The sequence below is a fragment of the Pecten maximus genome, chromosome 2 (genome assembly GCF_902652985.1).
Source record: "Pecten maximus chromosome 2, xPecMax1.1, whole genome shotgun sequence".
NCBI classification, from domain to species: Eukaryota; Metazoa; Mollusca; class Bivalvia; order Pectinida; family Pectinidae; genus Pecten; species Pecten maximus.
In genome coordinates, this window is record NC_047016.1 from 54,170,030 (window position 1) to 54,196,659 (window position 26,630).

The window sequence follows — 26,630 nt, forward strand, 5'->3', positions numbered from 1 at the left end:
TTCTGTTAGTATAATTGTGTAATTCCATCAGTGAATCAATCTATTTATAAAACATCGCAATTGTCCCGCTGTAGCCTTGGTCTACATTGTTATAACTTATCGTGTGGTTATATAAAATACCACGGTAAGGGTAAGACAATCTTTTAGAATTCGCCACTAGATTTCTTATTCGCCAACCCGACAATATGTATACTAATCTTGTGCCTGTAAGGGTTTCATTAAGATAAATTATAGCTTAACGCTTGTTGGTTATTCCAGTGGGAGTTCCCCTCTGATAAAACCCATGCTAGGATATCGGTGAAACCCATTGTTATTCATAGATAGTTTGAGCGGTGGCCAAACACACTGACGTGTTAGTATAATATGTAACTCGCAGGGCACAATTGAGCAGAGATATTGTTGGAACTACGCGTGTTTTGATTCTCTGTATCTGGCGTGCAGGTAAATAATCTATTACCAGTACTGGGGCTTATTTCATGATGATAAAGATGGCTGTATGACTGTATATAATAATATATGGATTTTGGTAAATGGCTTCATCTGTCGGAAATGTTTCCATTCACATTTTTTTTTATTATCAAGAACTTCACGTCTGTTCTGAGTAACAAACCCCGCCATCGTCTTTCTTTGATGTTTTAGTCAATGTTCTGTCTTTAAACTGATATTCTTTACTAAGGTCAATATTTTTTTTACGAATTGACTAATCGGTGATTGTCGTAGGAAATCGGACGAGACAATCCCGAGGCATAACTACATCAGTCTTTTTACGGTTTAACACACGTTCTCGTCATTGACGTAAAACGTTTGCAAGGTTTATATTAAATATTATCAATAAGAAAATTGAATAACGGTATTCATCAATTATCTTGAATAATATCTTCCACTCTATCTTCAGGAAATTTGAGTAACAGTATACATAATATCTGATTTTGTTTGTTACAGATGGATACCCGGCATCACCAGCTCGTTTTGTTAAGTGTCCTATTGGTTATCTCCCTTTCCTCTTGTAACACTTGTGAGGTTTCATTTGACCAGAAAACAGCGGATTGTTCGAACCGTGGTTACCATCACATTCCAGTGCTATCTAATTTCACCGAAAACTTGGATTTATCAGGAAATGATATATCACATCTGGACGAAGCATCATTTCAAAATCTCACAAATCTGAAGTTTTTGAATATGAACTGGAATAAAATCAAATCCATCGCTAAAGACACATTTTCTGGACTTTCGTCACTCCACAATCTGTCGATTGGGCACAACAGAATTAACATTTTGCAGAAACAATTCGGTGAGATCAGATTTACTCGTAATTCAATGTTGGAATATGTGGATATATCCTTCAATACTAAGTTGCCTTTATACGAAGAAGCTTTGTACCCAGACGCTGTGTTCGCGTCATTGTCATCTGTTCGGGAGCTTCATGTCGACCTTTTACCGAATCCTATATTTGGAACGGGCTTCAGTAATATGACAAATCTAAACAAACTTGTTTTCAAGGACTGTATATTGATGCACCTTTCTAATGATACATTTAAAACTTTCCGGAACCTCGAGTCGCTGACATATTTAGATATGTCGAATTGCCAGGTGCATGTCAGACACTTTGTGAAAATAGAAAAAGCTTTCTTACAGTATTTCTCTTCTCTCGAATACCTCGACCTGTCCAATTCCTATATAACGTTGCCGGTTGCCATGGAAATCCTGTATGGCCTCACAGTAAACACAAACAACACTAATCCTGTCAGAAAAATGAAAGTCTTGAATCTATATAATGTCAACCCCTTTCTATTATTATGGATGTATGACGTCGATTATGCAGTAAAGGTGACAACAGAGATGACCAAATACTACAGACAGTTATGTGTGGAGGATATTAATGTAGGCAATAACGGGATCGTTGAAATAGAAGTCGGCACGTTAGAATTTTTTGACGATTTTAGTTGCTTGAGACGTGTAACTATATCAGAGAACAACTTTATGTTCACCTTCCCTCGCTTTGCACTAAGCGTCTCACAGTTTATTGCAAAGAGCATAAACCTAGAAGAACTAGATTTTTCATACGTAGCTATTAAGTTTTCAATGAATCAAAACACAGGCAGGAATAGTCTACAAACCCAGAAAAAACAGTCGTCATTTCGGTGCGTGATGCCTTTCAAAGTTGGACGACATATGCGGTATATACGACTGACCCATCTTCTTTTCCCTTTTGGTCTTGATTGTGATCTAGATTTGTCTACTTGTCCTGTTTTGAAATTGCTAGATATTTCAGAAACAACGATATTTAATGAGGACTTTCGTATTAAAGGAGTACGTGTTGAGTACATGAACGTTTCCGGTATGGATTTTGGAACATCAGGAAGGATACTTCTAGGAAATCTGAAATGGGTTCATCGACTAGTTATTCAGAATGCAAACTTAGACCGTGCCTTCAGTAACAAGAATTACGTCTTCAAAGACATCAAACACGTAGACGAAGTCGATATGTCATTGAACCATTTATCTACATTGGACGAGGAAAGTGTTCAGGGCCTGGAGGGGGTTAACAATATCATCTTATCGTGGAACTTTTTCAGTGATTTTCCCGAGGGTTTGTACAGTTTGAAAAACCTCACGGACATAGACCTTAGGCACAACCAGCTAACATACCTCAGGGAGAAGGAACGAACATGGTTGGATAGGATGAATTCTCGGCCCGAACAGAACATCAGGATTTTAATGAATGGAAATCCATTTGCCTGTACTTGTGACACACTTGATTTCGTTTCCTGGATTTGTGACACTAATGTGATGCTTGATCACCACAACAACTACACTTGTACTCTACCGAATGGTTCGGCTGTTATGCTTTGTCACGTCAATCACAACTATCCGTCGTATTTAGGCAACTGTAATAAAGAGTCTTTCTGGATTGTGTTCGCAATTTCCGGGATAAGTATTTTGTTGCTGTTACTTGTGGCATCGTCATTTGCTTTCAAATTTAGATGGAAAATTCAGTATTTCTTCTGGAGGAAGTTAACAAGGAAACCAGCAGCTGTTACTGATATGAGACATTACACATATAAATTCTTTATAACAAATTCCGAGGAAGATTGCTGGAGTCATAATTCCTTTCTACCAAAACTTGAACAGCTTGAAAAAGAAGACGGCATTCGGTGTTGCGTCCAGGAAAGAGACATCATAGCTGGTGAGAACGAAATTAAACGGCTTACCAAGTTTCTTCTAGACAGTGAGAAATTCATGCTGGTGCTGACTAAAGATTTTATTGACACTAAATGGTGTGAATTTGTGTTGGATATATGCCTCAGGGAACGTATGGAAAGGAGGAATAATGATTGTCTGGTAATGATATTTAAAGATATAGACCCCCGATGTGCTCCCGAATTCATTACACACGCATACAAACACTGTAAATCCATCACTTACCCAGAGGAGGAAAACGACGAAGAGGGTTTCTGGTATGAGATACGCCAAACACTCTTACATTAAATTAATATATATGACTATGTTTATTTATTGTATCTTTCTGTATAATACCGATATCCCGATACATCTCTATTTTTTGTTTTTGTTTTGTTTTTGTTTTGCTGTTTTTAATACGTCAAAGACTCTTACATTAAATTTATATGTATGACTATGTTTCGTATACTGGATACTGACAGATTTTGCTGTTATGTTACACAGGGATAAGGCTTCCTGGATTGTATCTCTCTGCATATTTGTATACTACCTACAACCTGATACAACCTTCATTTGCTTGAGAATTCCTTGAAGAAATTGAAGATTCTTTTACGGTATATACATTTTATAAACCATGCATGTACATATCTTATTGGTAATGAATGGTTGTTCCAGCTCTTTCTGTTGTTAAAATGAATAATACGAGAACTTTATCATTGATGCATTGATTTGTGATCTGAAAACTGTATCTTTTGTATGACACTTGTATGTCACTAAACTGACGGAGGGTGTAATGCCATTCGAATTAGTGTTGTCTTACAATTATAATGTAGATGTTCTTAACACCGACACCAGTTTGAGGAACAGGCCCTACTGGTAAAATGAATACAATTTTGAGTGATATACTTTGGGAAAATATTCCGAAGAAAGTGTTTTTTTTATTTATTTATTTTTTTTATTCTGTGTTTTTTTTTTCTCTATTTCTTTATTACGATATGAAGTATATTGGGATTAGAGCTACTTCAAAGTATTTTTTCAGTGATCCTATCTTGATGGAAATAAGTAATTTTGCAGGAAATCGGTCTGTGAACGCGGAATTTGCTTCATAATTATTATACGAATGTAATTTATATTTCACGTAAACAAGTTTTAAGAGATTCAAATTTTGTGTTTGGTGCAAAGGGAGTTGTCGAATGGGACAAATATGAGTCATGAACTTGTCTGTCTTCCTTATTTATGTTACTATGCTATATATCTAATCATTACCACGATGTATCATATGCACTTTGTGTTCTTGATCCGAAGAAGAAGACTTGCATTACCTGTCTGAGTTTCGTGATGAGCATTTATAATATGTGTACAATTCGCACTCATATTTCTATATACATTGGGATCGAGTCATTACTGTCATCTGATAGAATTCGAGGCCCCGTCAGGACACGATTAAAAAGTTTTCTTCCTTCGTCATTTGTGTAACTGTGTAAAATATATGATAATTAGCACAATGTATCATATGCGCCATGTCTTGTTGTTCCGAAAGTAGGGATTTCCAGTCGTAGTTGTACTGTGGTGAATAAATATATATGTATTATATATATACACGATATTCTTGTGCAAATTCAATTTTTCTATTCTTGGTTGCTGTTAATAAATTTGTATATACATATATTTGTCGATTGTGTGTTCATATTTGTGTTACGGTTGAAATTATTTCTTCGTGCATTGTATGTAGAGGACCAATAATATACGTGCAGAAGTCCAATACGTTTAAGTTTTCGCGAATTAGCCATCCATATGAAGATTATTTAAGCACTACAGGTGACTCATTGAAATACATTACAAAAAGGTTTATAATTCTAATTTCAACAAATTTTATTGCAACAAAGCACAAGGATTAGGCATCAGGCAAAGCCTATATAAGCCTTAAAAAGGTTTATATCTTTACACAAAGATATTACAGGTAACCTATTTGTCGGCCATACGTAACATTTAGGGCGGCTACATGTACCTTCTTGGGTAGTTGCATTCAGCCTATCAGACAGTTACAGGTAACTTAGATATAGGCAACTTATATTGATTGACAGCTATTTCTAAGTATTGAGCGACTACAAGAGGCTTATTTGACAGCAACATGTAACTTATTGGACGGCTACAGGTGACTTATTGGACGGCTACAGGTAATCTATTGGACGGCTACAGGTACCTTATTGGACGGCTATAGGTGACTTATTCGACTGTAACCCTGGTAGATACTAGCCGCAATATACCGATCGGCTAGAGATATCTTCTCTTTAGCTCGATCGGTTGAGCGTAAGAATAGCAAACCAGAGGTCCCGGGTTCGTCCCTAGAAGAGGCAGTGATTTAAATTTAATTGATCATGCGCTCTGTTACACGACGGCTATAGGGGACTTATTGGACGTTAACAGTTAACTTATTGGACGGCTACAGGTGCCATATTGGACCGCTAGAGGTGACTTTTGGACAGATACAGGTAACTTATTCGACGGCTACAGGTGACTTATTGGACAGATACAGTTGACTTATTCGACGACTGCAGGTAACTAATTGGACGGCTACAGGTAACTTATTGGACAGATACAGGTGACTTGTTTGACGGCTACAGGTAACTTATAGGACGGGTACATGTACCGCATTTGACAGTTACAGCTAAATTATAGGACGATGCAGGTAACGTATTGTACGACTACAGGTAACGTTTTGGACAGTTACAGGTAACTTGTTGGTCGGCTATAGGTAACGTATTGGACTACACCTAACGTAATGTAATCTTTTGATCACCTTCATCTCACTTACTTAGCAAATACAGGTAAATTACTGAACAACTACGTAATCATTGTTCAATATATTTAATAATATCTTATTCATAGAGATTATCTTTAATTTCAAATGATAAACAATGTACAGAACTTAATGATATACAGAAATGTACACTTTGTATAATGACTCGAGTAATTAAATGATGATATGTACAGGACGTTTGCTAAACTGTCAACCTCGCTATAGAATATCATAATGATACATGTAGTATTAGAATCGGAAAATCCGGATATTTAAAATCCGGAACCAATTTATTGATTTTTGTTTTAATAAATGTGAAGCCTGTATGTACTACTTCATACTGGATATACCAAATATAGTGTACATTTATTTTTTCATTTTTTATACATATCATAATACAGGAGTTATTTGCTTAACAAAAAAATTGCCCATGGCCAGGCTGTCTTACTGTGGTGTGCTACCTTATACATCACTTTTGTTAATTCTAATTTTACTAAAAACCCCATGAATGTCTAGAATATGTTCCGACGAACAAAATGACATATCGGGTTACTGTGTATCTTTAATAGTCACCGAGTATTGCTGATTTCCCTGAGAGGTGTATTTTGACAACTTTTTCTCCCAATCCAGTAATAAGGGGAGGTAATTTTAAAGATGAAAACTCCCATAATTCTGTATATCTCTTGAATAAAGTTGTGTTTTGAGTTGAATGTGGTACTTTGAGTCTCTGTGCATGTAATCAAGCAAAAAATACTATACAACTATCAAATTTAGCCTTGTAATATGACGTCATAGTTACCATGACGTCATCAGTAACTATGACGTCATCAGATGGTATCTATGACGTCATAAATATTCAATGGTGTCATAATAAATAACCAAATTCCTTTCCAAACCTCAGCTTAGCAACACATGCAATATTCTAACTGATAAATCATGACATGACATCCAAGATTTCAAAATGTCATGCCTATGACATCACAGTCATCTGTTTCCACCCCGGTAATTCAGATATGTACCAATGATCATATGAAAGTGTCCGCTGATCCCATTTTATGCGGAAAATGCTATTTTTTCTGCTTTACCGAAGGAAGTGACAATAATTGACAATATTGTATCAACCGTACACTCCATCAATTGAAATTACATGCTTACCAATGTATAAATAAATTGAAAATAATGGTTTCACCAAATATTTCAAAAAATAACACTTACTGTAATAGTTTCCATGGATACGGGGTAATAAATCAGGTAAAACAACCAGAATTCAGTCTATATGGTTTGTTAGATACCCAATAAGTTATTTTGGGTTTGTTATAAAACATAGAATATCTTTTCAATTGACACTGACTCATTAACATTATGCTTAATTAACCCACCCTTAAAATGGGTAAATATGCGAGTTACCTCCCTTGATTCCTCTAATATGACAAGCCAGATAATAAACAAGTTTCAAATTGTTTTTATGCATTTTTGAGCCATAATGAACTAAAATGAAGCTTAATCAAGCATAATTAAGCACAATTTCCAAAAAATAACATTTTTCAGCCCTTATAAGGTAGCAGTGTACAGTAAAAATGCCAAATTCTGAAAAATATGGCACATGCTTTAGATATGTAAACATTGCCAGTTAACCTTACATATAACCTCTAATAAAGTATATATATTTGAAATCTGTACAACATTTGCAATTTTAATAGAGCTCTGAAGGATAAGTAAACTGATATTTTCTGTGATTTTTAGAGCTGTGAATATTAGCGGAGAAATTCTAACAAATACTTGGGACAGGTTGTCAGTCTAGATGCCTGCAAGAGACTGTAAAAGTAACAGATGAGTGTTAACCTCTCTCTTGTATTTGACAAGAATGTGTACCTCCCGGTCAGGTAGTAATGTTCTAGGCCATCTGTAGGCGGCTACTCATTGTATCAGCTTCACTAAAGAGCACAGCATTATCACAGTCATATCGAGAAGTAACAGAATGAACTGCCATAGACCCACAATGCTTCTGATTTGGTGATAACAGGACATTGCGGTATCGTTAACCTATTTATCCACGATAGAGAGTTATCTAAATGTCTCACAGCTTTAACTTAACTGGAGAATTTAATTGTGTTGATACTTGCGGGAATATCAGTTCTGTCTTGTCTCAATACCCATCCACCACTGAGCTGGTCGTTTCTACCCAACCACCACTGAGCTAGTCGGTCGTCTCTCTACACATCCACCACTGAGCTAATCGTTTCTCTACTCAGCAAACACTGAACTGGTTGTCTCTCTACCCATCCACCGCTGAACTGGTCGTCTCTCTACCCATCAAACGCTGAGCTGTTTGTCTCTCTACTCATCCACCACTGAGCTGGTTGTCTCTCTACTCACCACCACTGAGCTGGTTGTCTCCCAACCTACCAAATACTGAGCTGATTGTCTCTCAATCAATCCGCCACTGAGCTGGATGTCTCACTAACCGTTCAACACCGAGCTGGTTGTCTTATTATCCATTCACAACTGAGCTGGTTGTCTTACTATCCATCAACAACTGAGGTGGTTGTCTTACTATTCGTCCACAACTGAGCTTGCTGTCTCTACTCATCCTTCACAGACATGAATGCATCACTATCCATCCTACTATAAACTGAAATTATTCTAACAGCAATTGAAAAGATACTTTACCCACCCATCCTTGACCTGGTTGTCTCACTACCCACGCTCCTATGTCTCCTTGTCTCTCTAACCATCAACCACTGAGCTGGTCGTCTCTCTATTCATCCACCACTGAGTTGATTGTCTCTCTAACCATCCACAACTGAGCTGGTTGTCTCTCTACCCATCCACCACTGAGCTGGTCGTCTCTCTACCCATCCACCACAGAGCTGGTCGTCTCTCTACTCATCCACCATTAAGCTGATAGTCTCTGTACCCACCCACCACTGAGCTGGTTGTCTCTCTACCTATCCGACGCTGAGCTGGACGTCTCACTACCTATCAACCACTGAGCTAGTTGTCTCTATACTCTTCAACCACTGAGCTGGATTCCCCACTTCCCATCCAAATCTGAGTTGTATGTCTCACTTACCGCCCAGCATTGAGCTGGTTGTCTTACTGTCCATCCACAACTGAGCTGACTGTCTCTTCTATCCACCACTGGCATGATTGTCTCACAATCCATCCTATTATAAACTGTTTTATTTTTGTAGCAGCCGTTAAAAAGATACTTTAAGAAGTAATGCTGTGATGTAATCGACACCAGAACAGTTCGAAAGCATTCCTATCTGACTCATCAAGCGGATATATGATACATGCGACATGTTGCCAGATTGTCCTAATCGGACGAGGCATATCGTCGACTGGTATTTCTCCTTTAATGGCCACGATGATAGAGTTTGTACACCCTCGCTGTACTCGTTCCATATTTGCCATTTCAAGTTCGAAGTCGCACCATCTAGCAGCTATATACTCTTCCGAGATCACGAATAATATCTTCTTGCTCTTCTGTAAACAGTTCACAATGTTCTGAGAAATAGATTCCCCGACTTCAAAATCGCGCTCGTGCAGACAAAGTTGTATATGTTGTTGTAGTTCTAGTTTCGGCCTCAGCTGTTGCCAAATCCAGGGAGAATCCGCCGCAGTGTAAGCAACAAAGAGATCGAAGTCATAGCAAGTTGCATCTTCCAAGCCGTGCTTGATTTTACAGTGCCTATAAAAGAAGTATAAAATTCTCCACCTGAAAGTGTGACAAATAACAGCTAAAACGAGAGATAAAACTAGTAAACTAATTGCTGATATAGAGAATTGTAACCAGAACAAATGGTCGTTACAATCACCGAAGAAATCGTCTAGGTTATCGTATACATGTTTTATATTAACAATGGAACCGTCTTTTAAAGTACAGTTGTAGTTTGGTGGATGTCCGTAATGAAAATTAACTTTTGTTGTTATAATCCACGAAACAAACTCCATTGTATCACACGTGCACGTAAAAGGATTCCCGTCCATTAACACAGTAATACCAGTCTCCTTGCTCCTCTCATTCAACCAATCACGAGCAGCCTTATCGAGGAATAATAATTTGTTAAATCTAAGATCAATGTGGGTCAAGTTCGCCATTTTGAGTAATCCGCGAGGAAAACCGCTAAGGAAATTCAAGGTCAATTTTATTTCCCGCAAACTGTCTAAGCCCTCAAGTGTTTCGTCCTGCAAACTATTCAGATGGTTTGAGGAAATATCAAGTTCTTCTAGGCCTTTTATATATCTGAAGATGTAATTGCCGTTACTGAACGCCCTATCGAGATTGGCGTCACGAATTACAAGTGTCTTTACACGATCTAGATTTCCCAACAGTCTGCTGCCTGTGGTTGCAAAATTCATCCCAGACACGTCCAGGTGCGATAGGCTCGCATTGATGATTTTGAAGTCCATGTCTGCTATAGTTGTATAGGAAAGGTCAAGATAAGTAAACATCGGGGACTTCGAAACGTCGATGTCACATTGGATTGAAAATGGGAACAACAGATGGGATAGACGGAGATGACTCAAGTGTTTTGACATGATTGGAATTACACATCGTTCTTCTTTCACGGTCGAAAACTTGCGGATATTTTGCCATTTTGTTTCCGCATAAGAGTTATAATCTTCCCTGAAATTACCATCCACATTTTTAACAGCGGTCGAAAATTTGTTTTCAACATCTGAGAACTGAATAGCTATATAGGAATAGTCTATTTCATTGAGATTGACAGCAAGCTCAAGAAATCTCACAATAGCGAACATAACTTTTGGAAAAGGTAAAAGAAAATTGTTTTCTCGCATTACAAGTCGTCTCCAGCAAGAGTTGTCAATAAAGCTTTGTATTGCATCAACCTCTACTTCTACAATACCATTTTTACCAATATTGACATCCTCAATACATAGGTTGTTGAAGTGCCTGGCGAGAGTTTGAGTTAGTTTTACTGTATAACTCACATCATATAGCCATAGAAGTTTTATAGGATTCACGTTATACAGATTTAAAACTTTCATTTTTCTTACAGGATGACTCTGATTAGTTGTTACTGTTAGTCCAAACAGAATATCCATGGCAACGGGAAATGTTATCCTAGTTCCGGAGAGATCGAGATATTGAAGTGAATGGAAATATTGAAGGACGGCTGTCTCTACTTTCACCCACGGTTCGATATGGACCTGGCAGTTGGACATTTGTAAGAATGTTAATTTGGTCAGGTTCTGGAAATATTTGAATGTGTCATTCTTTAGATGCATTATAGCACAATCCCTGAAGATCAATGATGCAATGTTTGTCATATTTTCAAAGCCTTGCCCGAATACGGGATTAGGTAGCAGATCTATGATAAGTTCTTGAACACTCGCAAGCGATGCGAACACCTTGTCCGGATAGACGCTGTCGATCTGTTTTAACACCGCCCTGGTGTTGTAGGATATATCCAGATGTGTCAGTAAAGGGTTCCTGTGAAAGCGTAAGTGTTCGAATCTTTTGTGTAAGATGTTTATTAAGTTGTAACTCATTGATAAATTCATCAGTTGTCCAAGATTTCCAAACACTTGTCCTTCAATGTGATTGACACGACACCTGCTTAGATTTAATGTTTTCAACAGAGGAAGATGATGAAAAGACAAATTTGTTAGAGTTGTGAAGTTGTTTCCCGTAAGTTCCAGATACTCTGTCAGGTTGGATAGATTTGGTATCTTGGTTAAATTCCGATATGTACAATCTGCTGTCCTCTGCTCATCTGATATAATACACGGTCGACAGCAGACAAGGTGGATGATGGTGAGATGAACAAGGTTAACTCTCAAACCCATGGTATCTGAAAGTAGAACATATAGTTTAAAGACATTCTAATTATTACAGTAAATACAAGCAATATTTGCCCTATATCTGTTTGTGGGAAGGAACACAAACTTACAGAATATTTCCAAAAACAACTTTTCCTTATTGATATTTATTCCTTTATTGATGTAAAATATATATTCTATAGATTATCAAGGTTTAAAGTAAACACATATGCAGTACGTGTAGGTGTGACCTACTATGCGCTACATTATTATCTCTATCCAATAACTCTATATCAAACATGTTGGATGTACATTTCTATGTTAAGGAGAGGACTGAAGTAGGCTCTGTTTGATGTTCAATTCTTTCGCCATAAGTTTCATATGAATATAATGATTTGAAAAATACAAAGAACATCCAGGTATATGTATTATCTACCATTATTACATGTTATATATCCTGACCACCGGGCTATATGTCACTGTATTACATGAATTGACTGATTATGGATTTTCTTCCTTTTCTCATTTGACCTGGTAAAGGTAATTGGAGTTAGCATAACAATTTTATATAAATTTTGATCTCCATTTCTATTTTGAGTTAGTAAATCAATATTCTGTTGTCATGTTGGTGTTTTTGGGTTTATTTCTTTGACGTAATATATAAGAAATATCACAACGTCATGGTTCCAGAAACAACAGAGAATAATGACATAATAATAGAATCCAAATCCTAACTAATGATCGATGAAACGTGTGAACAGAAAAACCTACATTTAAAAATGTAGAAACAATATCAGACGTTCTAGTAGTGTTAGCGTCTTCTCTTTCGTCGACAATATTCGTCATATAAATCTAGGTCACGGCGATATCCGTCAAATAAATCTAGGTCACGGCGACATCCGTCATATCAATCTAGGTCACAGCGACACCCGTAACATCAATCTAGTTTAAATCACTAGGTTTACCAACATATTATATAATCAGTTGTACTTCCACAGTAGTCTTTAATGTAATTAAATATTTACTCTACCCAGTTATGCTACCAAAGGTGTCTTTAATGTAATTAAATATTTACTATAAACAGTAATTCCCACAGTTGTCTTTAATGTAATGAATGATAGTTATACTTCCACAGCTGTCTTTAATGTAATTAAACATTTTATTTACCCGGTTATTCTTCAACATTAGTCTTTAATGTAATTAAATATTTTATATACCCAGTTTTACTTCCACAGTTGTTTTTAATGTAATAAATCATTTAATACACCCAGTTATATGTCTAAAGTTGTCTTTAATGTAATAAATCATATAATATACCCAGTTATACGTCTAAAGTTGTCTTTAATGTAATAAATCATTCAATACACCCAGTTATACGTCTAAAGCAGTCTTTAATGTAATAAATCATATTATATACCCAGTTATACTTCCACAGTTGTCTTTAATGTAATAAAGCATATTATTATACTTCATGTTTTAACAGTGCCTGTGATTAGCCGAAACGCATCACGTGGGAGGGGGACAATACATATCATCTCCCTGAGGCGGGGAGACAAATATATCTCCCTGGACCACGTGCCCCCATGGCGACCCCGGTATTCTGCTACGACGAGTTGTCTCCCTTCCAGTTATTTATAAATGTCAGACGAACAGAAACGAAAACGTTTTCGTGCAGTCGAAGAAGCAGAAATAGATAAAATTCTGCAAAACAAGATTGCTCAGAACACGAAATATCAACAAATGTACACGCCAATTGTTTACAAGAGTTTCTAAAAGAAACTGTCAATAACGCCTTCACGACCGGGATTCCAGAGGTTTGTGATAAAAATGATATTTTATATCTTTAGTTTATTTTTGAGTAGCATCATTACTGATTCATTTTCGGTATAATAAACAATGTATGGCCCTGGATGCAGTGTAATATTAAGGTTTGTTTACCCTCAGCTCTCATATTTCTCTCGGGCAAGCCCTCGGGAAATATGATACCTTCGGGTAAACAAACCTTTATATTACCCTGCATCCAGGGCCATAGATGCATACTATATACCCAGTCATTCTTCCACAGTTGTCTTTAATGTAATAAATCATATAGTTTACCCGGTTATACTTTCACAGTTGTCTTTGATGTAATAAAACAATAAATATACCCAGTTATACTTCCACAGCTGTCTGTAATTTAATAAATCATTTTATACACCCTGTTTTACTTCAAAAGTTGTCTTTAATGTAATTCATTTTATATTCCCAGTTATACTTCCACCGTTGTCTTTAATGTAATTAATCATTTATATACCCAGTTATACTTAAATCCTTAGATATCGTCTTGACCGGTCGTGATTTACATTTAATTATGGAAGGTTTTGCGTGATGTTCAACATTCTCTTACATATTTCTGATGAAATAAACACAACTCAGAATAGTTAGAGTTCGTGTTTGATACACTTTGATATTGTATCACTTCACGTTTGGATGTAACCATGAAACATTAAATCAGAGCAAACAAAACTCCACATCGAGGAAGCGCAGGTAAAATACAAGCTTGATAAAAATTGTTAGTTAAATGATAACACGACCACCCAGGAAATGCAAAATCCGAAGTGCTTTAGTTTTGTTATCTACATTGTTTTCCCTTTACATAATAGTGTTGCAAATGTAAATCAAATGTTTTGAAAGTTTGAATATAATACATTTGATGGTTAATATCGTTTGCACAAATTTGAAAACCATTAAGTGTAGGTATGTTCACAAATAAGTCCTGTAGCTTAACAAGTGATACTAAAACACTGGCCTTAACTTACGATTGATGGTATAAGATAATATATATACTAGCAAAGGAATAAGACAACATATCATACCTATAAAATGAAGTAATACCGGTATTAATACAGATCTGTTTACATTGACATTGCCATGAAAACATGCCATCTGAAATATATTTTAGTCGGACAGGTAGATTACGATCACATTGAAGTAGGCATGCTTGATCATGATAAAAATTATTTGAGTTGGACTGAAAGATAACGACAAAATGTTCGCGTGCCCAGTAACATTGCAGTAATAATACTTGATATGATACTTTGAAGCAAGATATGATGGATACCTTACCTGGTTTTGAATACACAATATCACTTTGTTTAAACTTCTTTCTCTGAATGTTACTGGTGCTGCTACCCTAACAAATGCATACGTTAGTAATAAACGAATCTTATCTGTGTCCTAATCTGTAAATGCAGGTTTTCTAAAAGCACTTCCCGGTCTGACAAATGTCAACAACGCTATCGAGTATGACTTACTTCCAGCTGAATGTGATTTAGTCGAGGTTATATGTTGTGTAGTATTTAGGGTACCAAATGTTTATACATGTCACATAGCGCTTTCAAGTTTCCTAAATTTGGTCAAGTATACCTTAAATATACTAGGACCTACAATATATTCACCCGCGGTTGATGAACGTCGTATAAATAGAAAAAACGTACCTTTCAAAGCGGAAGTGTAAACCAAAGATAAACAAAATGAGCCTGCATTCGACAGAAAGTTTGAATAAAAATCAAGGTCAATGTGAATGTGAATGAACCGAAACGCAAGCATAGGTACCCTTACATCAGTGATCATGGCCAAAGGGCATTCACTCTAAAGAGAATAAAAATGCAGTCTATCCTATTCCTACCATATTTTAACCCCCCCCCCCCCCCCCCAACACACAAAACACAACACCTGTATTTGGATACAGCCTTGTGGACGTTTATTTGAGCTGAAGTGAAATTTGAAGAAAAGCAGAATGATACATTTTATGTACGTGTATATATATACAATGGAAATGATACATACAGATAAAATGTTAACACAGTCTACATGAGCCATGTACAAAATCAAATTACCTCCCTTGGACTGAGTAAGCCCGGATTAAAAACCAGAGATAAAAAACTCCTTAACGGAAAAACTCTGGAAAACCTTGGGCGATTAAATACCATATTGTATATAAATCCTCAGTCGAATATGATCCTATCTTAATGAATTATGTATTTCAAAATATTGAAATCCCAACATCTTTATCCCATGTGATTAGAGGCTAGATGAAAACATTCTATATCTATAAAAATATTTACAGAAAGTTTCACATAAATCTGTGCAGCTCTGTGTCCAGGGCTAGAATGACCAATCTACCCTAGACAGATACACATGCTGCACGCTCTCCATACTTGAGCGCCCCCTAAACTGATGCATATGCATTACCTAATAAGAATATGAATACCAGAAACGTACAGACAACATTTTTCTGCTATTCGATGAACCGCAGAAAAATTGGAAGTCTATCCTATTCCTACGTTACCATATCCCCCCCCCCCCCCCCCCAACACACAAAACACAACACAATGTATTTGGATACAGCCTTGTGGACGTTTAGATCAACAAAGAACGGGAGAAAATGGATAAAGATGTACATGGATTAGATTACAGATTTAGAGATTTGGTAACGCTCAAACGCTTCTCAATAGAATCAGCTATATAACCATCTTTAGCACTCTCGGATTTCCATCGACCATGCCTCTTCCAACATCTGTCATTAGTAGCAGACCTAGCTGCCATTGAAGCGCCACTGGTCCTCATAGAATGTAAACCTATGTTTAAACCCATGCACACTTCACACAGCCTGTTGACTATATTTTCTCTGGTGCGTGTGTAACTCAAATGTTTATTTTTCTTTATTAAAGCTGTTTTCCCCTTGGAAGAATATGCTGGTTTGAACAGAAAGTCTTCGCTTTCCAAATTAATATCTGCTAAAGCTATGTATCCTTGAACTATTTTAATTGGACAGGCCTCTGTATTACCTCTAGCAATCAAAATTTCATTCCCTTGTCTGTATTGATCTGCTTTACTTTTAGCTAGAAAAATCGACATATCCTGATAAAAAAAGTTAAGCTGATTACATTTAATATTACTGATCTCAATAAAACGAAGAAAACCTGCAAAACTTAGGACGATCATAGCCAAGTCTCTCGAAATTAATCAGCCTTGAGAATCGCAGTATTTCTGACATAAATCCACAATAACACTGGAATCTACCACATCTTTCTTTACGACAGGTTTAGAATTTTGTCTCTTACAGGACTCCAGAAGATTACACACATAATTATTGTCAATTGGGTCACTCTGTCCTTTCAGCTTGTGTACCCATTTGATACCGTAAATCGCAGATTGTACAACAGAAGGAGATCCTCCCCCGTCGGTGAGCTTTGTTATGTATAAAGCGACCTGGATAGGCTTTGCTGGAAGAGCTGCTAAAGATTTGTCCTCAGACTTGATAAAGTTCTCCCACCTTTTGTATGCTGAGAAGTATTTGTTCACAGTATTTTCACTTTTACTCCGCACCAAGTGCTTGCCCATGCTAGCAGCAAGACCCTGCATTTCCTCTGACTTCATTCCGGCCCTCGATGCCTCCTCAGTGAGAGACTGCTTCAGTCCTAGGCCTGGAAAAACAATTGCTGTCATTCAGAACATAATTCTCAATACCAATACACCAAATTTACTGTTCTTTTTCCCAAATTTACCATTGTTGCCCTTTCCTTTTCTCAATACATTTGTACTCATTAGTTTAGAATCTATAATGAATGATTTATATGCGTTTCCATTGTGTAACCTGGGCCAAAAAAGTGCACCTTTCCAATATGGAACTACTAAAGTTCCACACGCTTGTTCTTTTTCAGCTTTATCCAAAACCTGATTGATCAGTGTAGGTGGAGGACACCACCAATTTATTTCTTTTGACCAGTCATATAAAAATGCATTTACGCCTGATGTTCCTGGGCACCACCAACGTGAATAGAATTTATTACAGTGTGCATTATAAAGGTTTGCAAAATTATCACAAGTGTAAACACCCCAACAGTCGTTCAAACATGCGAATATGAGTGGCTCTACTTGCCAATCCTCGCTGTCTGAACATCTACTCAAAAAATCGGCAGTCTGGTTCTGTTCCCTGGGAACCCAAATAGGACAAAGAGTTATCCCCCTTTCATCACAAACCTGATTTATCTCCAAGGCTGTAGACTGTAGCTCAGATTGTTACTTCCCTTTTCTACTATGCTCACGACATTTTTATTGTCTGTATACCACCTTACTCTTTGCCCTTCCAAACATTCTACACAACTGTGTAACATCCTATTGACAGCCTCAAGTTCTCGCCAAGTGGAACTCTTACCATGTTCTGACTGTGTCCATGAGCCTACCAGCTCGTGATCATCATTTTCGACAATATACCCGCCATAACCATGGCTTGAAGCATCAGAATACACTGTATACATATCTTGTATCACCTTCACAATCTGAGACCCGTTCAATTTGGTCACATTATCTCTCCGATATTTCAGCTCTGCCATAGCGCGAGAGTTTACCAATACAGGAGCATTCCAGCTCGCTTTCATGTTTATACATTTATACATCTCTCTCGTCTTCAATAGACACACATTACCTACAGCGGCCTTCAGTGGATATAATCTGCCCTGCTATACAGGCAACATCTTTGACTGGTATCCAATTGTTTCTCTCCACTCTATGCAATACCTGTACTATTCCATCGCATAGTTTCTTAACTCTGTTTTCTGTGACAGAGACCTTACCTTCCTCAAAGTTCCATTCCAGACCCAACCATTGTAAAAAATGGCCTGGTTCCCAACTACACTTCTCCTCGGCAATCAAGAAGCCCAAATCAATAAGATCTTTGTGTACTTTCTGACTAAAAACCTTAGCAATGTTTTCACCTTCTCCTCCACCCATCCCATCATCCAGAAACATTATTATTTTATGCCCTTCTGAACGCCAATAATTTGTGACTTGCCTCAACACTTTTGTAAAAATGTAGCCGGCAGTTGAGATCCCGAAAGGCAATACATTAAAAATAAAAAATCTGCGTTTTCCTTCCATTTCCCAAGCAAACCCCAAATGTTCTCTATGATCTTGATATATCTCTATATGGTGGTATGCTGACTTTAAGTCAAACCCAAACACAAAATCGCCCTGCTTGAATACTTGTCTTACGACAACCGAATCTTCATACTTAAACTTGAACTTAAATAAATGCGGATTAATGTTCCGACAGTCGAGCACTAACCGCAGCTTGTTTTTATTTACACTCACCGTCAAAGGATTGACTACTGTTGGCTTCTCAACTACCTCAATTATTGACCCTTTGTCAGGTAACTTTATTACTTCCTCTACGACAAAATCTGCATGCATTAGACTTGATCTGTTATTCTTTAAATCAGCCTGGTTAGGAATAGTGTGAAAAGGTAGCTTGTAACCTTCTTTAATTACCTTCACTATTTCGTCCGTGGTCCCTATCTCGACCCACTGAATTAGAGACACCTCGGCCCCGTACCGTCCTCGGCCTAAGACACCTCGGCCCCAATACTTTCTCGGCCTGGACACCTCGGCCTCTATTTATAATATATAATAGTGTGACGGGCTATACTGTAACATGTAATGAATGTTATTAATAATGGAGGTAATATTTTATAATTTTATTGTTTTGAAATCATTTCCTGCTTTATTAATAGGGGAGGTAACTAGCAAGAACTAAAATGTATATTGTATTGCGGTTACTTCCCCTGCCATAACAATTTATTGCATATAAGTTATAAGAGGATGTCAGCCGGTATATATCATTTCGTCGCATGTATATGCATGCATTTAAACGATGTATACCGTTACCAGTTCTTGCCACGTGGAGGCCTCCTCTTTCAAGAACCAAAATGTTTTTTTTTTTTTTTTTTGTGTGTGTGTGACCTGCCTCCTGGGTGTGGCATGGCCTTGTTCGACTGTGAACTGGTCGGCGCGGAGATGTTGGTATACTCCTGAAATGGAAACGAATTAAATTAAAATAACAGTCAAATGATAATGGTATATTTCCAATTTAATGTCATTATACGAGGAAACATTCGCATGGCGGTATTTTGACCGATATGTATAACTTAAGTATTGTTTTATATGTATAACTTTAGTATTGTTTTATGTATATCGTTGATATCTATCCTTACCTCATTCGTCGTCTGGTGTTGGTCGGACCGTCGCTGGGCAGTAGATCTTGCCGACGGTCTTCAGGAAGGTCGAGCTCGAGATCTCCTGCTCAGCATACTAGAAATAAAGACACAGAAGTGATTACATTTAAAAAAAAATTACATTTAAAAAAAACATATTGATAGGCCTAATAAATGTACAATGTACGCATTTCCTTTTATATATTCTTTTATATATTATGGAAGTATATGCTTATCTTAAGTGAATAACAATGATTCTGATTTCAATTCAATAAGTTTTACATACCTGGTCCCACAACGTCTGGATCTTCCCCTGGATCCGGCGGTACACTGTAGTCTGCTGGCGACGCAGGGCCTGCTCGGCTACCAGCCTCATCTGGAGGGTGACCAGGCGGCCTTCCTGGTGAAGCAATGGGACGAGCATGTAGAACGGGAGGTTCGCCCGGCGAGCCTTGGTGTTGATCCTGCGATGCCAACCTATAAACAAAATGAATGATTAATCATGTGATCATAAAACAATTTAACAAATATATAATCAGATATGACTTATTTTAATGAATAAGAACTTTTATTATGACAATATAGTTCTATCAGGCATCGCTTTGCTTTCTGTATTGTGACACCCATTAATATGTACAACTTACCCTCTACGTCGTTGTTGGTGCGGACGGACTGTCGATGGACGCACCAGTTCGCAGTCGACCAGACACCGCTCCTGAACCAGTATCTAAAAAGTACAAAGGAACAATGCATAAGAGTTTCAATGTATGAACACTGCTTATAAAATAAGAGTATAAATGGAATGACACGTGTAATGTCAGGAAATCGTATGCTTCAGGACATTTTTATCGGTAAATTCTTTCAACGATTAGAAAAAACTGTTGATAAATAAGATTGATTCACAACAAACACATATTTAGAAGTTTTACCTGTCGAGGTAATCGACCAGCTGAGTCAGCTCTGGGGTGTTGGCCAGACGCTTCAGCTTCACAAAGGCGTCGTGAATCTGAGGCGACGGGAGGAACGGCAACGCCATCAACTTCCGGATGTATTCCGCAACACCTGAAAAATGGAAATAAAGTTCAATATTTACAATGCTTATTGTAATAAGATATTACTAGTATATATTTTAAGCATGGTTTTAAATAACTGTTATACACTATGTAATTTTATTATTTTGTAATTGTGATATATATGACACTATAATAAACAAATATATTGGATGATTGATTGTAACTTATAACGTTTTCGTTAAACGTCTTATATGTGTAAATACCTTGACGCTTCCTGAAGGTGGCCCTAAGTCCAAGACTGTCGACCTTGCGGAGGACAGCTTGGGCCCAGTGAAAACTGCAGCCCTTCAGGTCCACACCCGGGAACACGCTCCGGACGGCTCGCCAACATCCTAAAATAGCAAAAAGAAGTTTTCATGATATCACATTTTATAACAATAGCTAATAATAATAGCATTTATATTCATCGCACCATTTGCGTATATATGATCTTTTATATATTTTACTATTGCAACACTTTTATTCTATTTGCAAGCGTGTTTAAGTTGTCGTAGTACATGTTGATTATATCAAGTAATTATATCGATCAATTCATATACGTACCAGCCTCGAAGTCCAGCATGAAGCCTTCTACCTCTGGTGAGGATTCAAAACAGGTGAGTAGGTGTCGCAGAACCTGTGAAATGAGATAATATAATGAATACTACATACATATAAAAAAGAATTATTAGCATTGCAACTGAAATTCCAAATTATCGCTTTCAAGCCTTGTGACACTCTCGGGAAAATGCTGTATCAATCTTCTGTCATAAATTTAAAGATATTGTCATTACTTACTGCTTCGTAATCCTCAGCTGTCCGACGTGACATCAGTACGAAGCACAGAGGGACCTGCTTCGTACATCCGTCCTGCTGCAGGAAGGCGTGGATTGACCAGAGCTGCTGGAACGGCTCCCGGCGGATCTTGAAGGTCCCGTCACAGTACCATCGTCTCGCCTGCTGCAGAAGCCGAAGCTGGGTAGGTGTGGCAAACATCAGATGACGGTGGCTGCCGACACGGACGTCACCAACGATGAAGTCATCGCAGTCCAGGAACTCGCGATTCACCTGATAATCAAAATAACAATAATGTTAATACAGAATAGTTTACGTGGCTTTAACAACTTTAAGAAATGTACGTCGTTATATTCTACATGGCTTTATAACAACTTTAAGAAATGTACGTCGTTATATTCTACATGGCTTTAACAACTTTAAGAAATGTACGTCGTTATATTCTACATGGCTTTAACAACTTTAAGAAATGTACGTCGTAATATTCTACCATGCCATTTTGGCCTTTATCTTCATATAGTAAATACCTCAAAGTCCAGGTCAACCGGCTCTGCGGGGCGAATGTGCTGCCGACATCGGTTGGCGAACCGGATCAGGTTGGCGGGCTTCGGCAAGTCGAAGTCGTCGTCATCAACGTTGGCCTGCAGCTTCTCCTCCACTATCGTCTGCGCAGATGTAAACGGCTGAGCGTTGGCATCTTCCCAGATCTGAAACAATAATTAGAACAATTATTTCAAATTCAATGCACAATATTGATAATATCGTTACTCGTTCAATGGCAAGACTGTCTATGTGACAATTATCTCCTTCACAAATGTGATAAACATTCAGTCAGTTAACTACCTGTTTCTTGACACGGACAAGCATGGCTGTGGAATGGTCAGGAGGGTGGATGTGGTCTGCTGATCCGGGCGTGAACGTGGTTCCTCTCTGGCTGACGGAAGCGCGGCACCATGTCGATCGGTTCCGGACAGCGCATCTCCACTGAGTTGTGGTGGGGTTGGAGCTCTGTTACAGAAAGACATTTAGAAATGCATATTAAGAACATCATAATCGTACTTATTATTGATATGCTATGATATTGGTTCATATTAGATATGCTATGATATTGGTTCATATTAGATATGCTATGATATTGGTTCATATTAGATATGCTATGATATTGGTTCATATTAGATATGCTATGATATTGGTTCATATTAGATATCATCTCGATCATTATTTACCATTCATTCTAATTACCTTAACCGTGTATGAATAGCCATCGGTGGCGATCAGCTTCCGGCAGCGACGGATGGTCCCGCTCTCCACAATCTCGTAGGTGGTGTCCTCGTCTACCACGACGGTGTCAGTGAGGGGCGCATCACCTAAAGATCTGTAATAATAAGGAGTTTAGTTAGTTACTTCTCAACATTAATGTAAATCAGTATATACTTCATTACTGTAAGAAAAGGTTGATTAAGTGGATAATAAAGGACTATAATATAAGCTGCGAAATTACATAGATTTGTTTTATATTTTTGAATGTTTTGTTATACTTTCTACATATATATATATATGTGTGTGTGTGTGTGTGTGTGTGGGTGTGTCTGTGAGGGTGTGTGTGTGTGTGTGTGTGTGTGTGTGTGTGTGTGTGAGGGTGTGTGTGTGTGAGTATACATACCTCTCCGATATGCAGACGGGATCATCGTCATCCTGTACCGTCAGGTCAAACGAGGCGTTCAGCGACTGCTCCGGTGGTGGGGGGACAACAAACGTCGAGTTCATCCGGACTGGCGACAGGTCAAAGTTCCTGTAAACAGTATTCTTTCATATAGAAAATACATATATAATATTCAATTATGCACTTTATGTAAAAACAGAAATATCCGTCGGGAACATTGTATACATATATACATTTCAATTATAATTGTAAAATTCTGTTCTTTATTTCGTTTCTTTTGGTAAAGTATATGACAGCATTGAAAGCCTATACTAGTCCACTTCCTTGTTAACTACGTTTGAAACTATTTGTACAGTTGTATAACAGAAATATCCGTCGGGAACATTGTAAACATATATAAATTAATTATAATTGTAAAATTCTCTTCAATAATGGTAATAGTTATGATAATAATAATAGACTTTGATAAAATGTTGAGCTTAAAATGGTTACACAGGGATATTTTGTTATAATTTTGATGGACATGCTTTTCCAACTTACCAAGTCAACAGTCACCGACGCCTCGAGTAGGGGAGGGGTGTCGCTAGGGCACAGCAAAGGGGCTACGGGCACGGCGGATAGCTCCAGGACAGGTGGGGTATCCTCGGCGTACACCATCGTCGATTCCAATGCAGTATCGGTGGACTCGTCAAGCGAAATCGTCTGTAACACAAATGAGAATGAATATCCATGCAATTAATGTACCATTGAATTTTTTACTTTCTTCAGAGACTGATATTTTTTAAATTGATGTATAGTTTTTATTGACGTTACTTAACAAAACTTTTTCATGTTTCTTAAATACCTATGTGGCATTGTGATGACTTTACAATGTAATGTTCTTGCTTAAACTTACCGGAATGTCGCATCCACTACAGCACCATGCGATGATGGCACCTTCCTCACCACGTAACGTCGCGCGATACATCTCCCGTGTGATTGCTGAAAATAAGCACAAAATAAAACTTATTAACACGTATACTTTAAATTTACATATATATATAATACACTTTGTACGGACAGGGTTCTGTCTTAAAGCAACTTGGGCCAGACGTATATATATTAAAGTAGGAAATTGGGATATTGTTCTAGAATCATTATTAGATAAACAGAAATTAGCAAATTTTGGAATTGAATATTTAAAGAAGGAATCAAAACATTTATATTGTAAGAATATATTTTGGACAGATATACAAAACAAACATTCTTGAAAATCCAATATGGTATAATAGTGAAATCAAAATAGATAAAAAAAAATAATTTCATTAAAGCATGGTTAAAAAAAGGTATATACTTAATTCATAACATCATAACATTCCTATCAATTTTTTAAACTATCAGAGTATAAAAACTGCCATTTAACAATTTATCAGAAAAAAAAACATCAAACTTTAAACTTAGAGAAAAATATTATACTACCCAATATACCCATAAACCTGAAATTAATTTTAAGATGTAAAAAAGGTGCTCAAGACATATAGAATACTTTAATAAAAAAATAACTTATGTACATTTTGTAAATGTCATCCTGAAACAATTACACTATTATCACTAAAAAAAACCGAGTCTTAGATTTGATAAACAGGAATTCATCTTTGGCAGACAAACTAATATTTTTACTTACTAAGTTTAATCTAGATAACCTGATACTACTCGTAACAAAACAATATATTTACAAATACCAATGCCTGGAATTAGGACTTAATATAAACAGTCTAAAAAATCATATTAAGTTTCAATTAAAAACGAATAAAATTGTAATATCTAAAAGTAACATTAAAAACAAAATACATATGGACACACGGTTACAACAGTGGCTACAAATCTAAAACAATAATACAAATATACAACATCTCTGACCTTTTGTTTTTTCCCTATTGTCGTTACTCATTTTGTTTATTTGTTCATTTTATTTATTTTGTATATGACATGTATTGTAAACTAATTTGAAAATGAACAAAAAAATAAATAAAAAAAAAGCAAACCAATAATCATGATTAGATAATAAAGAAACATGATTTCATTTAATGTCATGTCCGTTATAGTTTTATTACTTCAAAAGGAAAATATAAGATTATATTTTTTATTTAATACGGACTTAACCATTAATATGAAACAATATTTCTTTATCATTGTAAATGTACTACTTACCGGGAGTGCAGATGCGATGCTGCCATCCTCTACAACCGTGGCACTGCAAGGCTTCCTGACGTGGTCGAACGGACTTGGCACAGGCGAGGCACAGACGAGACATCATTAAAGATAATAATTTGATCGAAAATGATCAAGTGATTTGTTCTATACTTTCACTAACTAATATACCTCATGTGCCTTTCACTGATTGGTTAATCGATTTGCGGTAATTGACTGAGCTACTCTTATAAGAGGTACTCTATTAAAACAACAACCCCTGCGTCCTTAGCTCCAACCGCCCGGATAAAGATAATTCATATTAATTAATTAATTGATTAACCATTTGAATTGATGTCATTTCAAATTATAAATAATTAAAACAGCACTTAAGGATAAAATAAGAATAACACAATATATCGGAAACGTATAAACATAAGACATTATACGTCTCATAAAAAATCAAACAAAGGCAAAACATATTTCAAAATTGATATTTAATAACATTTTCCCCTGTAAAATGAACCTTTTTAACATATTTAATACATATATACGTACATGGATACTTATACAGTACACTGTATATTATAGAGTAGGGCCGATTTTTACAGAGGCCGAAATTGTCTAGTCACCTCGGCCCCGACCGACATGCGCAAGGGCCGAGGTGTCCAAGTACCGACCCACTTACTTACCGATGCTCTCAACCGGCCGACAGTACTGTCCGGCCTTTGTACTGTACTTCCCAGACAATGGGTATCACAATTTATACTTATCTTGTCAATTCTCTCTGTCAAAGTCGTTCTACCAAACGTCTCTGCACGACAATCTGCTCTCCAGTGCCCTGGCTTGCCACACTGAAAACACAGGCCTGGCTTCCTGATTGAAGTTCCGCTTCCTGTCTGGCTGGGTGCGTTCGATGCAGCTGTGCCGTCGGGTTGACTCCATTTATAAGGTGTGAACCTCCTGTACCCGGCCCTTTTCATAGCTTCACTTTTAACTTTACGAGCAGCCCTGCTCTCAGCACTGTTAATTTCTTTCTGATCTTCTGGACTTTTCGCGACAGATTTACTCGTATACTCTTTGGCAGTTCTCCAACCATATTCCGAATCATCTGCAATTTGAATTAATCTGTTCCTTTCATGTAACAA

The 26,630-nt window shown here is 37.1% G+C and overlaps 4 protein-coding genes and 1 long non-coding RNA gene across 6 annotated transcripts; 2 read left to right on the forward strand and 3 right to left on the reverse strand.

The window, feature by feature from the left end:
- Positions 1-335: 335 nt before the first annotated feature.
- LOC117322518 (toll-like receptor 2) lies at positions 336-4,848 on the forward strand. The gene is made up of 2 exons (XM_033877482.1): positions 336-441; positions 943-4,848. Exon 2 carries the CDS (start codon positions 943-945, stop codon positions 3,487-3,489), a length of 2,547 nt encoding a protein of 848 aa, XP_033733373.1. The 5' UTR covers positions 336-441; the 3' UTR covers positions 3,490-4,848.
- Positions 4,849-4,896: 48 nt separating this feature from the next.
- LOC117322520 lies at positions 4,897-5,797 on the forward strand. Its single transcript, XR_004531561.1, has 3 exons — positions 4,897-5,026; positions 5,112-5,629; positions 5,783-5,797. It is a non-coding gene; the product is annotated as an uncharacterized LOC117322520 (long non-coding RNA).
- Positions 5,798-7,740: 1,943 nt separating this feature from the next.
- On the reverse strand, positions 7,741-11,852 carry LOC117322516 (toll-like receptor 4). The gene has a single exon (XM_033877477.1). The coding sequence runs from the start codon at positions 11,795-11,797 to the stop codon at positions 9,194-9,196; it is 2,604 nt and encodes an 867-aa protein (XP_033733368.1). The 5' UTR covers positions 11,798-11,852; the 3' UTR covers positions 7,741-9,193.
- Positions 11,853-19,490: 7,638 nt separating this feature from the next.
- On the reverse strand, positions 19,491-22,143 carry LOC117343950. The gene is made up of 9 exons (XM_033906521.1): positions 22,126-22,143; positions 21,654-21,923; positions 21,420-21,492; positions 21,080-21,208; positions 20,733-20,865; positions 20,448-20,530; positions 20,090-20,280; positions 19,804-19,900; positions 19,491-19,620 (listed from the first exon to the last, which is right to left on the reverse strand). The coding sequence occupies exons 1-8, from the start codon at positions 22,141-22,143 to the stop codon at positions 19,805-19,807; spliced, it is 993 nt and encodes a 330-aa protein (XP_033762412.1). The 3' UTR covers positions 19,491-19,620; position 19,804.
- LOC117322519 lies at positions 20,199-26,164 on the reverse strand. 2 transcript variants are annotated; one of them, XM_033877484.1, is made up of 4 exons: positions 25,504-26,164; positions 22,494-22,658; positions 22,238-22,357; positions 20,199-20,455 (listed from the first exon to the last, which is right to left on the reverse strand). In XM_033877484.1, exons 1-3 carry the CDS (start codon positions 25,527-25,529, stop codon positions 22,309-22,311), a joined length of 240 nt encoding a protein of 79 aa, XP_033733375.1. In that variant the 5' UTR covers positions 25,530-26,164; the 3' UTR covers positions 20,199-20,455; positions 22,238-22,308. The 2 variants fall into 2 exon arrangements, with proteins under 2 accessions (XP_033733375.1, XP_033733374.1); XM_033877483.1 differs by lacking the exons at positions 20,199-20,455; positions 22,238-22,357; positions 22,494-22,658 and adding exons at positions 23,752-24,015; positions 24,209-24,294.
- Positions 26,165-26,630: the final 466 nt, after the last annotated feature.

Excerpts from the sequence above, each read along its gene's own strand:
- LOC117322516 (XM_033877477.1), bottom strand. The coding sequence starts at position 11,797 with ATGGGTTTGAGAGTTAACCTTGTTCATCTCACCATCATCCACCTTGTC.
- LOC117322518 (XM_033877482.1), top strand. The coding sequence starts at position 943 with ATGGATACCCGGCATCACCAGCTCGTTTTGTTAAGTGTCCTATTGGTT.
- LOC117322519 (XM_033877483.1), bottom strand. The coding sequence starts at position 25,609 with ATGATGTCTCGTCTGTGCCTCGCCTGTGCCAAGTCCGTTCGACCACGT. Across the intron at positions 24,295-25,503 it reads GCATCGCATCTGCACTCCCG|CAATCACACGGGAGATGTAT; the intron begins GTAAGTAGTACA and ends GCTTATTTTCAG. Across the intron at positions 24,016-24,208 it reads GTAGTGGATGCGACATTCCG|ACGATTTCGCTTGACGAGTC; the intron begins GTAAGTTTAAGC and ends TTTGTGTTACAG.
- LOC117343950 (XM_033906521.1), bottom strand. Across the intron at positions 20,531-20,732 it reads CTGGTCGATTACCTCGACAG|ATACTGGTTCAGGAGCGGTG; the intron begins GTAAAACTTCTA and ends TGTACTTTTTAG. Across the intron at positions 19,901-20,089 it reads TCCAGACGTTGTGGGACCAG|TATGCTGAGCAGGAGATCTC; the intron begins GTATGTAAAACT and ends CTTTATTTCTAG.